General features: G+C 35.6%; 2 protein-coding genes across 6 annotated transcripts; both read right to left on the reverse strand.

The window, feature by feature from the left end:
• Nucleotides 1–907: 907 nt before the first annotated feature.
• Nucleotides 908–11,054, reverse strand: LOC112527528 (phosphatidylinositol 3-kinase, root isoform). Of its 5 annotated transcripts, XM_025138214.1 has the most exons (19): nt 11,000–11,044; nt 10,785–10,905; nt 9,830–9,929; nt 9,651–9,747; nt 9,111–9,269; nt 8,806–9,015; nt 8,426–8,604; nt 6,606–6,753; nt 6,230–6,325; nt 4,297–4,432; nt 4,085–4,206; nt 3,642–3,836; nt 3,305–3,475; nt 3,070–3,207; nt 2,449–2,603; nt 2,100–2,243; nt 1,871–2,018; nt 1,517–1,737; nt 908–1,121 (listed from the first exon to the last, which is right to left on the reverse strand). In XM_025138214.1, exons 2-18 carry the CDS (start codon nt 10,894–10,896, stop codon nt 1,600–1,602), a joined length of 2,448 nt encoding a protein of 815 aa, XP_024993982.1. In that variant the 5' UTR covers nt 10,897–10,905; nt 11,000–11,044; the 3' UTR covers nt 908–1,121; nt 1,517–1,599. The 5 variants fall into 5 exon arrangements, with proteins under 5 accessions (XP_024993982.1, XP_024993983.1, XP_024993981.1 ...); XM_025138215.1 differs by having other exon boundaries at nt 1,517–1,680; nt 10,785–11,054; XM_025138213.1 differs by having other exon boundaries at nt 10,785–11,054.
• Nucleotides 11,055–12,335: 1,281 nt separating this feature from the next.
• On the reverse strand, nt 12,336–14,583 carry LOC112528571 (polygalacturonase At1g48100-like). The gene is made up of 6 exons (XM_025139595.1): nt 14,454–14,583; nt 14,287–14,378; nt 13,916–14,047; nt 13,313–13,519; nt 13,030–13,237; nt 12,336–12,925 (listed from the first exon to the last, which is right to left on the reverse strand). The coding sequence occupies exons 1-6, from the start codon at nt 14,581–14,583 to the stop codon at nt 12,336–12,338; spliced, it is 1,359 nt and encodes a 452-aa protein (XP_024995363.1).
• Nucleotides 14,584–14,889: the final 306 nt, after the last annotated feature.

Genomic DNA, 14,889 nt, shown 5'->3' on the forward strand with positions numbered 1-14,889 from the left:
TTACTCTCTTTCCAAATTATTCTGATTTTATGGTTTAATGTTTTGTTCAACGAACAATTCATATTAAAAAAAAGAAAAGACATGATATATATTTTGTTAAAATGCATACATGGAATTTTGATGATGGATGCTCTACATTTTGGAACAATTCTTGTAATGTGTTTCTTGAAGCCAATTTATTAGCAACTTAAATGAATTTAATGAGATTTACAGTTTATTCGGTCAACTATACATGATTGTTCGATAACGACTTAATGATATAGAAAATAATTTATTCAATAAGCTTCTAGAGATGAGCTTTACTCAAAAAACCAAGTTTTTTTTTCCAAACATTTTCCTTCCAATTAACAAAACGTCTTTCTATCTATGAAAAAACTTTCACAAATAGAATTCTCTCCAATCCAAACAAACAAATCAATCCATTATACATATACAACTTTATTCATAAAAGACTTGTTTAAAAACCAACCGAACATCTATTTAGTCTTTTCTTTCTTATGGACCTTCAATACGTTGGTTTGGATTACTTTTCTCAAAAGGTATGTTGAGATGGACCTTTTAAAAGTGATTATTCATTTAGAAAAAAACCCAAAATACTTTCTGATTTAATAGGGAAGTTAAAATGGCAATAATCTAGTTCGCACGAATCGATACTATCAATGTCACGTAGTGGGGGTCTTTATTGCTATCATTAGGACCCATGAAATTAGTCAAGGTGCACGCAAAGTTGGCCCGAACACCCTGATTACCACAAAAATCCATACATCGACAAACTGATTTAGCTTAAATATATATGAACCGAAAATTACACCAAACCAAAACAAGTATAGTTTTCGATTAGTTGAGCGCCAGCTCAATTCAGAGGAAACCGAAATATCGACTGAAACATAATTGTGTTAGCTCCAACTTGAAAAGTCGTCTTCTGTTTTTAACAATGAAAAATAATACCAGCAATCCCTGCATATATCATGGATATAATATCAATCCTGATTCTTTACAATCTAACCCATCATATGCCAATTTTTTACAAACTAATTAAACCAATATATGTAAAGATGACAGCAAATCTAGTACTATTTACATCTTTATACACATTATTTCCTCCACAAGCCCTTTGCAACCTGAAGAAAAAAGGGAGATTCAGATATTAATAAATTCATATACATTTGTTTGGTTGGTTTTCTACCAATTCTTGAATAGATAAAGAATTAATCTGTCTGTATTGAGTATGGAGGTTTTTGTTTAGGAGGGGTTTTTTATAGATGAAAGGAGCATATTTTTCAATTGGATGGGACAGGTTTAGAAAAAACTTGGCTTTCTGCATAAAGTTCCCCCTAGAAGCTTGCTAAATAAACCACTTTCTATTATCATTAAGCCACTATCAAAGAATCATGTATAGCTAACCGAATAAGCTACGAGTCCCATTAAGCTCATTAAGCTGCTAACATCATTTTGGCAACATGTGATAGGAAATATTATGAAAATGAAACTCTAGGCAATGAATGATGAATCAAACCTGTATAGCAGCCCACAACAGATATGAAGAAGCTAAAATACTAGTAAAATGCGACTAAATATGGTTGATGATTGATCGATTGATCATCTCCAGTATTGTGCCCACCGATGAATGGTCTCAACCATTTGTGGGAACAAAGCACTAACACTTTCGTTGATGAGATCCTGGAAGAAATGTATACAATCTTCATCATCCAAGTCCAGCCGAAATTTCTCTTGAAGCTACAGGAATCAACTAACACCACATTAACCAACATACTACCCAAAAATTAAAAACCAACTCATTTGAAATGTAATGAAACCTGAATAATTACATTTACAAGCATAAATCATCAAAAGATGGAACATGGTTCACCTTTAAAATGCCTTTTTCAGGATCAGAAGCTATATCGGGAATGTTGGAGCCCGCCATCAGATGAAAGAGGTTCAATATTAAGTTACTTGATTTCCGAAGGATGTTATATGCCTCACAGCAATAGGATTTGAATCTCGTATAATATTGGCTGCCGGATAAGAGAAGTAAGTCACCCTATATACATTGCAATGCGAAGAATTTATTGAGTGATTCTTGATATGAGTCATACCTTTCAGCTCCACCCATAGCTTCCACCATTTCTTTACAAAGCTTCATAGGTGGAGGGAAGGGCTTTGGGTCACGACCTAAGATAAAACCAAAATCAACATGGAAGAGGCGGCCATCATCCCTAAGTAGAAGATTGTCAAGGTGCCTGCACAGATACAACGATAAGTGGACTGATGATTAAAACAAAAATGAACTGAAACGTAAGAAGAAACCGAAATCCAGAAAGTGTATAGTGATGAATAACGGAAAACATAAAACATTATTAATTTATAGCACATGAAGCAGCCTTGGAATAAAAAAGAACATCATAAAATATCCAAAGGAGGACTTGGTATTGTAGATTGACTCACCTATCTCCAATGCCGAGTATGTACGTGATCACTGAGTAGCCTGCACAACTTTTGATGAATGTTTCAAGGCAAGTGGCTGTAATCCCGAAAGGTCCCTCCTCATCTGGATGAAACTTCTGCAAGTAGCTTGTAATACTTCGGTGCTCTGAAAGGATCTGCATACAAAAAATACCAATATAATATCACAGCAGGTGTCACAAGTAAATGAACGAGTCCAGAGAAACTTCTATCCTAGATTCATGACATTTTTAAGGTTAAAGCAGAAGAATATCCGGGGGTTTCAACAAAATAAGGCATAAGAATGAACTATTGATGGAGATGAACTATTGCAGCCAACTCATGAACAGTTGTACAAAGAATAATGGTCAATATAAGCACTTTAGTTCAACTGAAGCATATCCATGCAAGAACTTTCAACTTTCAATCAAGGTGTCAAATGACCATAATAATAGCCTCTTCTCGAATGACTAGATATATGGCACCTATAACTTGGGTATCCAACACCTTGGCCAATATATCAGCATATCACAGCATCAAGGTATTCCTAACAAACCGTTTCTGTTAAACAGCAGAATGGGACAACTGAAATGCCTAAAGCTTACCCTCAGATAGAAGACATACCTGTGCTAAAGACTTTGATGGTATGAATTCCATCATGCCCTCATCATGTCCAGTGGCCAACACCCTGTATGGCGTTAAATGTAGATCAAGATTTTCCAACTTAAGCAAACGATCCATGAGTGACACCATCTGAACGACCTACACAAATGACCAAATATGCATAAGTTTATCTAAATTAAAAGAACCAACTTCTATTAGGGCCTTTCAACTGAAAAAAGAATGTTCAGTCCCATACCAACTGATCTTGTCGAAGATCATCCCCCTTCTTGAAGATGATTTTGCAACACCCCCCATTGGCTGTTCTAAAAGCAAGGCGCAAAGGATGCAGTGCACTCTTAAATATTGATGAGTCTGACGGAATAATCCCGGTGATAAGAACAGTTGGTGCCAAAGGTGATCGTATAGGCTAAAAATGTCAAGATCAAGATGTGTGTAAGCATGTTACCAGCAAAGTTTATGAGCAACTTATGAGATCAGATATACTCTAAGAACAGTGACACACACCACATATTCATTATTAGCTACAAGTTAAACATAAGAGCATGGTCAGTAGACCTTCTATCATATATTACCTCCTCAAAGTATGTAAGTTCACTAAGAAGGCCGGATAGGAGATGCCTGAGCTTTTCAATCTTCTTCTGAGTACCTCCTCGTACATTCCGTACATCTCTCATTACAGAACACAACTGAGCTGTCAGTTCTGTCTCACGAACCAGGCTCTGCCACAACTTAAAGCCATCTCCACCATCACAGGCCCCAGTTCCCAACTATAAAATCAAAAGTAAAGTGATCATGATTCATTGATTAATTGGCGGTGTGATAAGATATTAGGCCAAATTCATCTATAACTAATATTTGCACATGGCATTGTTAGAAAATGTGGGTCACTACTGAACTCAAAGACTAGTCTTAAGACAACTTTGATAGCTGAAAGATAAGTCATTGATATCACCTACATGAGCTATGTGATAAGATTATAAGTTGGACTACAGTAGTTGCTTAACAGAACCCGCACCTTTATCAAATTTTCTTCCAGCATCTCGTACGTAGAATAAAAACGTTTCGCATATGCAGGATCATGCAGTTCAACCGCGACATACCACCGAAGGAAGCTAGCAAGCTCAATGTTGGACAATGCTACAAAACGCAAAGAGAATGTTGGATTGCAGAAACAAGTTGGGAGATAACTCTTAAGATTCTTTTTCATAGATATCATAGCAGGCATACATCGTTGCACGAGGAATTGAGAAAGACGAGATTTATCAGAGCGCTCAAACCGCAGAGCTTGAACAAGCTGAAGTAAATAACACTGGAGCTCCTCATCATCGGCTCTTTCAAGAACGCGGACAGCATGTGCACGAACCTGTCAATAAGTCAAAATCAAATTACAACTGGTGAGTACTACACTTCAACAAAGTAGAATACTTACCACGTGCTAGAATTTGATTAAATAAGCTAAAAAGTTGGAATTGTACATATTGATCACAGTGAAAAGAACATGAAGAAAGCAGGAAATTCCCATGTTTAACATTACAGAATGCTTCAGATACTGTAACAGTTGATATATATTTCTAAAACTATATGTACTCTTTCATCCCTATCATTTTAGTTGAAAGAAATTAATACTTGTTTCTATAATTTGAGTCTGTATAAAGGAATACATTCTGTTAAGCCTACAGTGAAGTTATTATATCCTTCATAACTAGTGCTGCCTGAGATATTTTGGTCTTCCCTGAATTGATATTCACAACAGTTAAGATTTGGATAATAGTCTACCTCGTATTTGTATGTAAAGCTGCATAAAGAATTGCAGGGGAGAGAACGAAGAGCAAGCGACAGATATTATGAAGAAAAATAGTACGTGGCAACTGATTAGCCAACTTTCACACTAATAAAATATTATGTCAATCCCAAGCAGAAGGATTCCTTTGGCTTTTGGTTTCTCCCCAAACCAAACAGGCCTTTCGTTTTTTCAACTTCTTTTGTGGTTTTTAATGAAATAAACTACAATTGAACTTTCCAAATAAATATTTTCTCGTTGTTGTCAATTTTAGCTAAGCATAGAATGCTTCCCAGAACACATTTTCATGAAAATCATAAATAATAGCTCAATGTTTCCCAACAATTATGTCAAAGGACAATCTATTTTGATGTTTGGTGAAACGAAGTTCTTGCTTATAAATAATACGTTCATAGTAATGTGTGATGATGTATTTTTACATAACAATCAAAATTTTCCTGACTTTTACATGTCAAGCAAAAAGGCTGTATTTTAGTCTGAAAGAGCTTTATAGAAAACAATGCTCAACAGTTAACACAAATATTTATGAGTGTCAATCTCAAGTATTGTCTCTCATACTAACTCGCACTTCTACGATCTACTATGCATGCATATTAGAAAGTCTTATCTTCTGTAGGATACAAGGCCCTTCTGAGAGTTCTAGTCTCTGCTACATCTATTTCTGAATTGGAAAGTTTGTTGGTTACCAATCATTCAGTGATATAACATAACACTGATCAATTCTTGCCCTATGGAGTTCTCCTTTCAACCTTATTATCCTCGTTAAAATTTTATGCCATATAAGCTAACTTATTCCTGCTTATCAAGCCTTTTAGTACCAAAAGTTCGCTTTGTACCTTTAGAGTTGCATCAACTACCACTGTGAATGAAGACATATCATGACTATATACACTCAAGCTATGTCATATTGTTCTCTAAAGCTTTTCAAATGAAAATACAAATTGAGTGTCTAGTAGTCAATCAAATCATAGATGTATTCCTGATTTTGACACCAAAAAGTAATTAAGAAGGTATAGCAGTAGCACGATGATGGTAACTACTCCAGAATACTAATAGTACTTGGATTGATTCTCATTTGATGGTAACAACAGATGAGTAATTATTAAAAAAGAAATGAGGAATTGAGAAGCATATGCCTATTCAAACAGTAATAATACTAGAAGGGGTTATTTTCTTGTCCATTTAATCTTTCAGGCAGTAGATCTTAGGAAACTGTACAGCTAATTCACAATTTGATGTAAACAGTAACAGCTCAACAACATTGTACAGAACAACAAACAGCTAGTTACCAGGGTTGCTTCAATGTACAGTGTGCAGTTATGCAGAACTCATATGGACTTGCGTGTATTCAGCACATACCTCTTCACTCTCGAAAACAGGAGACAGAAGCTCTAATGCATCACATACATCAATCATCTCCCACCTACCCATCAGTTCAATTGCCTGCTTTGCTTCCTGAAATACAGAAAGATCCAAGCATACTGAAATCACAATGTTGTTTGATAGACGGGAGAGGACCAACCAACTGAGTGAAACTTCTTGAGATCGATATGAGAAGAATCAGAGGTCACATGTTTCTCATTAGCAGTGTTGCTTAAAGAGAAATGGTCATGTATTAAGTTCAAAAATCGAATTATTCAGCATATTTTATTTACCCAGATGGTTACAGATACAACTAAACAACACCGCTTAGAACGCATGTGCATGAAGAAGGGAGAATAGCTTGCATATGTACCTGAACATCACTCCACTCAACACAACGGAGAAACTTTGTTAGAGCTCTTTTCTCTGACATTAACGAAAAGCGAAATTTCCACAGCAACTGTCTTTCATCTCCACTCAAAGTTCGTGTTGGTGGGTACTTTAGTATCCTCTGTATCGACCTAATAAGCAGGATACAGGGATATAATGATACTCTACACTAGCACTTGTAATGAAATAGTAATTAGCTGAATTACTAGAGATAAAAACAACCTTATCTAGATATACTATCAGTTAGTAAGATCAAGGAAAGGTACGTTATCTGCTTATACTGAAAACTGTAGCAACCCATATTACTACTGTAAAGAAAGTTATTAGGGAAGTTGGCATACCATTCATGTAATATGTACTAATGTGAGAACATATTCTTTGGGACTTTGCTAAGGATTAATGAAGATACAGGCCAATTTTGTGATCTTGACCTACAAGATCACATATCATAATCCCAGAAACCTTTATGTGCACCATTTATGTGAAAAAAGGCTATCCTGACGCATCAGAGACACATAGTACTTGCACAAATTGAAGTGTTAGAATCAAGTATAACCCTTTTTGGGTAAAGATCAATTATTAACTTGTATCCCTTTCCATGGTAGGTGATTTTCTAGACATTTTCATGCATATACATATACATTCATGTATTGCAAAAACTACAGGCAAACAGACTTCAAATATGTCCAAACAAGTGTCAAAAGGCTAAAATGTCAACAAATAAGTTCATGATATCAATAATGGGAAACCTGTCATTGTAGTGTTACATCTAATGAACCTGCCACTCTGCTGTTACCAAGTAAAAAATGATGACGACGACGACACTTTCTACTGAATATTCCTTTATTTCATTTGAGAAAGAACTATTAGTTCTACATATTCAGATGAAGAAGGAATGCATTGCCAAAAGGCAAAAATGGGATCCTGGATGATATTGAAGTGTACTACTCTCTAATTTTGACCTTCGTTATACGGCCACACATCCACCTTAACATTCATAGGTCTACCAACTTGTTTGAATGTTGTAGTTTGGTGGAGCAACTGAACATCCTTTTTTTAAGTATGTCCATCATTGCATGGTCACACATTTACCTAAAAAATTGCTTACATTTATTTGTGTAACGTTATTTTTTATGGCCTAAAAATCCAGCCTCATAAATCATAGTAGGTCTTACAGATCTCCTATAGAACTGGCCTTTCAAGCGTCTATCAAACTTATCGCTATGACTCTAGAATTTTCTCAACGTTTCATTTACCCTGCTCCTGTCCTATTTCTAATCTCTCCTCGATTTTTAAAACTGATCTCAAATAAGTGAACATATCATTCATCTTGCCCAAACTTGTGTACCTAAACTTCTACTCCCCTATCAACACCACTAAGTTGCAATTCATTTACTCAGTTCTATTCTGCTTTAGTCTAAAATTTCAGATTCCAAGGTGTCTCCTCCAATTTTTCATATCAATACCTAGCATAGTCTCGTCAAATGAAGAACTACAAAAAGATGATGCAGTAGTTGTTCAAAAAATCCAGAAAGTGTGTTTGGCCCAATCATTTTGGAACGAAAGATCAAACATCTCATATGGGTGGTGGCAAGCACAAACTATCCAAAGGATGAGAGAGATATATGTCTGAAGCCATATACCATCGATGTCAATGTGATAGAAAGCATATAATATAAAACATTAATTTTGAAAAAAGACTCAAATGAGAGGATCAATCAGCCTGCAATCCGTGATACAAGTGAATACAGATACTGTAACACCATTTAAAAACCAAATGATTCATCTTTTAGAACAACTTACTTCCTTTCAGTAGAACTGGGCTTAAGATCTCTATCAATGATACCACGATTCAAACTCCTTGCAAGCTTCAATTGCTTGTGCTCAGAAGGGTTGATTTTCCCTACTTCCGGGTCCCATACAGTAACTAGTTCATTAGTTGAAGTTATAGAAGCTGGTATTAATAAATTTGGCCCGGATTCCTAGCATATCAGAACATAAGGGTCAAAAATAGAATTCACAGCATCAGCAACATAAAACTTCCATTCAAGATTTTATTCTTGGCTTTCTCTGATGATAAATATATTTCAGAACTAATGCTTTCAACATACTAATGGACTTCAGATAGCTGAAGAAATCGGGAAAAAGAGAAAGTCTTGCACAAGAGAATTGATAAAACACACCTGTAGAACAACTCGATGTTCAAAACTGCAGAAATCAACAAGCACATACAAATGAGAACTTCCATTTTTACTGCTTTCAAGATCTTTAATTTTGTCCATAGCTTTAAAAGCAAGGCGGTCCAACCAATCAACTCGCTGGATCTGCCCTCTCTCATACTTATTCACAAGCTTCTCTAATCGCTCCAACTCCCCACGCTCCTCTTTAGGAACCTACACACATTAATAATTAGTGATTGGTGAGAAAGCGGACAGTATAAAAATTAGAAACATGATATGTTTGATGACCAAGATAAGAAACACAAAACCTTTCCAGGAGTTGTAGAGTGAATCGATCCATCCGCCTCCTTGCCTTGCCAAAGCCTAAGTTTGTGTTTCCCTGTCTTGAGTTGCTTTTTCATATTAAAGAGATGGATGGTAGCCCCGCCAATCAATCCCTCATTTTTCCCACATGAAACATCCCAAACCTACAGTAAATGGTATTGCATGCTTTAGAAAATCTTGGTCTGAAGAAGGTAGTTATTGCAAGGAATTGCATGGTAACAAGTCTAATATGACACGGAAGTCATATGAAATAGAACAGGAGAAAAAATTCTTCTCGGACATGATCCTAAGAGAAAAACCCAGAAGGCTGGAGGAATAATCAAGGATTCTACTTCTATCTGTGTAAAAATCGTCAAGAGGGAACAGTCTATAACATCTTCATACCGTGAGCTCTAGGAATAAAGGAATTAAAGTTGGAATAGGAAAAAAATATGTTTTCTTATGTCAGCTCAATGCAGATAGGAAAGATGAGAAGGGGAAAGCAAAGCAGGTGAATTTATTAGACAGCAAAACTGGTAACTTACTGTTAATGCAAGTTGAGAGTTTGTAGTCAAGTCCCGATATTTGGTACTCAATGTAATGAGTTCTCCCCAGCAAATAGGTGGTCCAGAAGACTCTAGCCTGAACATAATTTCATTAGTAATTAAAATAGTCCTGGAAAAGAAAAATATATAGACACACTAAAAAGGCGTGCTACAGAAACCTTGTTCTCATGGGAAGCCCAAATGGAGCACCATCAATGTACAATGCACACTCAACATACAGCTCTGGTTTGTTGTCATCAACAACGCCACCTAAATCCGCTGCATATTCAACTAAGACTTGTCATATATCTCACATACAAATACTTGTTTGGTGGGTGTGGGTAGATTTTGGTGCTCAAGTTGATGCGCATCAAATAAGTTACTTGATAATTCACAATTTATTTTCTTCCCGTACTGACAAAATAACAGAATGGAAACATGATGATCAATTTCTTACATCATTTCAAGTTTATCACAGTAGACATTAGAAATTAACTTCATAACATGACCAATAATGCATTTGATACACCATTAAACCACAAAAACAACTAAGGATATATGTGAGTAAACCCCAAATTTAAAAATGGGGCATCTTGAATTTCAGTAGATATTTAGCACTGGGTACCAGTAATTAATACTAAGCTATGGATCGTTGGTGGATACATGATCATGGAAACATCAGATCATTCATATGCCACGAATAATACAGTCGAGCTAACTCACAATCTTCTTGGCCAAGTCATTAGAGTAAATATATGTCTTACCACCAATGTTCCCACCAAAAGTACCATATTTTCCTTTTAGAAGACGGTATAAAATTAATAGGAGAAAGAGGAATTGTGGTACGTTTGATGGTAACATTCATTGAAGCTACAGTCTTGGCCGTCATGTATACTCCACGAGCACTGAATGTTTTTCCATAACATTTAGATTATATCCTATAGTATCGTTGTCAATATTGAAAAATTCAGAAGCATGAACTGCTTTAAAAAGATGCCCGCAATAAAGCACTATTTCCTTGAATTAGAACAAAACTAAAGAAACAGTAAACTAACAGGTACCAAAGTATCGAACTAGGGTTTCATAAAATCACCAAAATTCAAATCAAAAAACGGGGATCGCAAAGGAATTCACCTGGATTAGAGGAATTAGTCGAAGGTAAATGTCCTTCTAACTTTTCAATTCTGAAAGTCACTGGCAGATTGATGTCACAAGACAAGAAGAACCGAAACTCGTTCCCAGTCATTAGTTTTTCCTAAGAAGGTTCATCAAATCAAAATAATCTCGATCATTAAACAGTTAGGGTTCTGCCAATTTGATATACAGGAGACTGTTATCTTGAATCAAACATGCGAGCTATAACGAATTTGGTGCCTTCACTTGTACTACAGCCTGATTGAGGGAGAAGAGTCGCGACTGGATCGAAGCAAAAGAAACCGTATAACATATCTATTATACGTATGCGTATCTCGTGGCGGTTAACATGAGACATGGTGAGAGGAAAGTTTCAAAGATTAAATTTGATTATAATTGTAAAAAAAAATTGATTATCAATAATTTTAACTAGTCTAATATCATCTCCCATTCAATATTAAAAATATTATTTGATAAATAAATTATGTTCGATAAAAATAAATAAGTCATGTTTGACAAAACTAACTAATAAAAATATAAAATAATAAAAAATGACATCTTGAAATTTTAATTAATTATAATATTTTAAAATATGATTGAAACAAATTTTTAATTATATTAATATTTTAACTAATACAAACAAAATGATAAAAAAAAATTAAAAATATAATATTTTTATTATTATGTATATTATAATATTTGGATTTATTACGGTAAATTTAAGGAAAAAAATTTTATTTATGATTTTAAATAATTATTAACATATCATATAAATACCAAAACCTTACTCTAAGTAGCATTTTAATAAGTTATCTTATGTGCATCCAAACTTCCATCCAAAAAATAAGTTAACTTATAAGCTAGTTTATTTTTCGTCAAACAATGCCTAAAGACACAAAAATAGATGTGTTTTCATCTTCAAATCAACATTAAAACACTAAAAAAATGGAGGTCTAAAATGTTGAACTCTATATTTGGAGGTCAATATAGTAAGCCTTTAAAAATTTGTATTAATATTTTATTCAATTTTTCTAATTAAATATATAGATTAATAGTTTAATCCATTAATAAAACAATATAATAACAAATAGATATATTATTTTATTATTAAAAATGTTTTTTGTGCATGATCGGGTAAAGTCACCGGTCACCATGTCCCTTTGCCAACTGATATAATATGTTCAAAAGGGATGTGGGTAACCTGGTCAACGCGATCAAGAGTCACGGGAAAGGTCATCCTTTTATGACCGGTCAATGCAACATGTTTGTATCAGATGTGATCATATGTTTTATATCCCATGTAACTTCTCGTCTTCTTACAAATTAACCGTCTTCCTCTTTAATCATGTATCTATCTATCTATCTATGCATATGCCTCTTATACGATATATTAATGGCCAAACCTTTTTCTTTCATAAGTTATAGTTAGACGTTCAAACCACTTGTGCGTATTTTTTATAATTCCACTCATTTTTAAGGGTGCGTTTGGTATACTATACAAGACATAATAGAACAGAATATGGATCATTGTTGCACCAAAGTGTATTCAAATCATGCTGCTGCACATGTACCATCATTGGCATCCCAACTGCTTGATGGTTGGCCTTCTTGTAAACAATCAATTTCAGGCATGATGGGAGCATTCATCTTTCCAAAAGCCTGCCAACAGAATGGTTTATACATCTGTTGATCTGTTGGGTTTGGTTTGAGTTCAATATCAGACAATACCAAGTCCATACAAGCCTTGTTATCACTGCATGCCAGGTGCACAGGTTGTACCGTATACGTTCCCCGTATACTCTGATACGCAATATCCATTATACCAACAGCGGATATGCTGTTCTTGCAGTTGCCATGATCACAATAGTACTGATCGATCACGATCGGAGTTTCAACTTCCGAAACTCGAATGTTTGAGAACAATACTCCTTTTACCAACCCTGCCCCACCCTGCCATGTCTTGACCCTAACACCAGTCATTGTGTTATGCATATTGATGTCTCTAACAGTGATATTGGAGACACATGATGTTGTGCCATCCAATCCTAAGCTTCCAATGCTTATTCCATGCCCTGGTCCACAATTCACATTATGTACAACTACATTTGTGCATCCTGTTTGTATAGATATACAATCATCTCCTGTTCACCACATAAATTCAAATACCACTTTAATATCTGATATATGAGCCATCGGATCACTCGATATTAATTAATCTCACATATAAAACAAGTTAAGTTGTTACCACAAGCAAGATCTGTGTCACGGATTATCACATTCTTGGAGTTGTGTAAGTGAATGCCGTCGGTGTTGGGACTATCGCTCGGAGACGAGATGTTGCAACTGTGTACTAATACTCCGTCACAGTTATCGAACGTAAGGTGGAATTGGGGACTGTTTTGGATTGTTATGCCTGTGACTGTCACACTAGCACCCTCAACAAACCTCAACGCCTGTACAAAAAGAAGTATATGTTATATAACACTCATGGTTAACAAAAGACGCTTCTGACTTCATTTGGTCCTTACCATGGGCCTAGTACTCGGCATGTTCGCATCCACCGAGCCACTTGACTGCTCATTGAGTTTAGATTTTGTCCACCAAACCGAACCCCTTCCGTCAAGGGTGCCTTTTCCCTTGATTGTGAATCCTATGAGTTTTGTAAATTCAAGCCATTGGTCGAGACCCGAACCCCATGATTCGGAGTCCGTTGGAGCTAAGATTGTACCATCAAGCTGCAAAAATATTTGATATATATTTTAGATAAAAATGACAACTATATACTATGTATGAACTTATTATTGTTATACTCGTACTCTTGTTTATAATGCGTAATAAGTTGGCGGCATAAATTTATTCAAAGTAAAAATTGATTACCAACAACTCTAACCGATCTCATACAAATCCGTCTTCAAGGACACCAATGTGAGAGGACATTTTTTGGCTCACTTTGTGGCTAAGGCTAGTGGGGCCCAAGATTTATTACCTTTTTCTTATACATTTATATACCAACCATTTGCCTATGTATAGCATTTATACTTTCAAAGGTAGTTGCTGGTTTTTCATTGAATTTTAAACATATGCGTACTATTTTTGAAACTGCAAGAATAAGGTATGACCGTGTGATGTACCAGAAAATGAACGTTTTTACGACAGTGCGAGCCAGAGAACGAAGTGGGTCCGACAAGAAACTTGTAACCCGATGGCACGATCATCATTGATGCCTCGACTTTACAAGTATCTTCCCAAGCAGCTTCAAATGCCTGTGTCGTACAATTATTACTTGGAATGCCAACAATTATTTTAACTACACAAGTACTCACTACAATATATTTATACATAAGACGTCAACAATGTTTAGTGTCTTAATAGACCGCTTTTTGAGGCCCCATGCCATACAGGGGATGTGGTAGAATATCTCATTTGCACTGGGCTTATCAGGACTGATGTTTCTAATTTGATCATAGCTCGGGACACCCAACTAAAAAAACATGTAGCTCACCTTTGTATCATCGGATGTACCATCCCCCTTAGCTCCATAGTCGAGCACATTAAACATCGAACCTTGGTGTGGAGGATCAGCGTACGGTTCTTCTAGCGGCAGAGGCGGATGTTTTGGTTCCGATTTATCAAGAATGGCTTGATATTGGGCTTCTTCATGGTGTGAACCAAAGGCATCTCTAGCATGCCTCCAATGGTTGGTCCTTGTGGCATAGCAAGTTTCAGTAGTACTTGAGAACCACACAAAGGTAGCAATTAGAACTAGAAATGTGAAGTTATTAGAACTAAAACCACCCATGTTTACAAGTAGTTGTTTATAGAAATAAAAATGAGGATTGAATTGGTGTTTAAATAGGCAAAGCAAGGGTTATCAATTAATACGTTTGTTTGGTGGGGTCGAGCGATCATAATAGTTTGGTTCATGATCATAATATCAGTCGGATACTTTGTTCTTCGTACGTTACGGGAAACAAGTGGTCCATGCAAACGAGAATATCACTGTAAGTTTTGGGTCATATAGGAAAAACATACAGTGATATTTAATTTTTGGGTTTGACCCAAAACTCTGCCATTGACCAACTAAAAGAGTTGGAATCAGTCCCTC

The sequence above is a fragment of the Cynara cardunculus genome (genome assembly GCF_001531365.2).
Source record: "Cynara cardunculus var. scolymus isolate 2C chromosome LG 15, CcrdV1, whole genome shotgun sequence".
NCBI classification, from domain to species: Eukaryota; Viridiplantae; Streptophyta; class Magnoliopsida; order Asterales; family Asteraceae; genus Cynara; species Cynara cardunculus.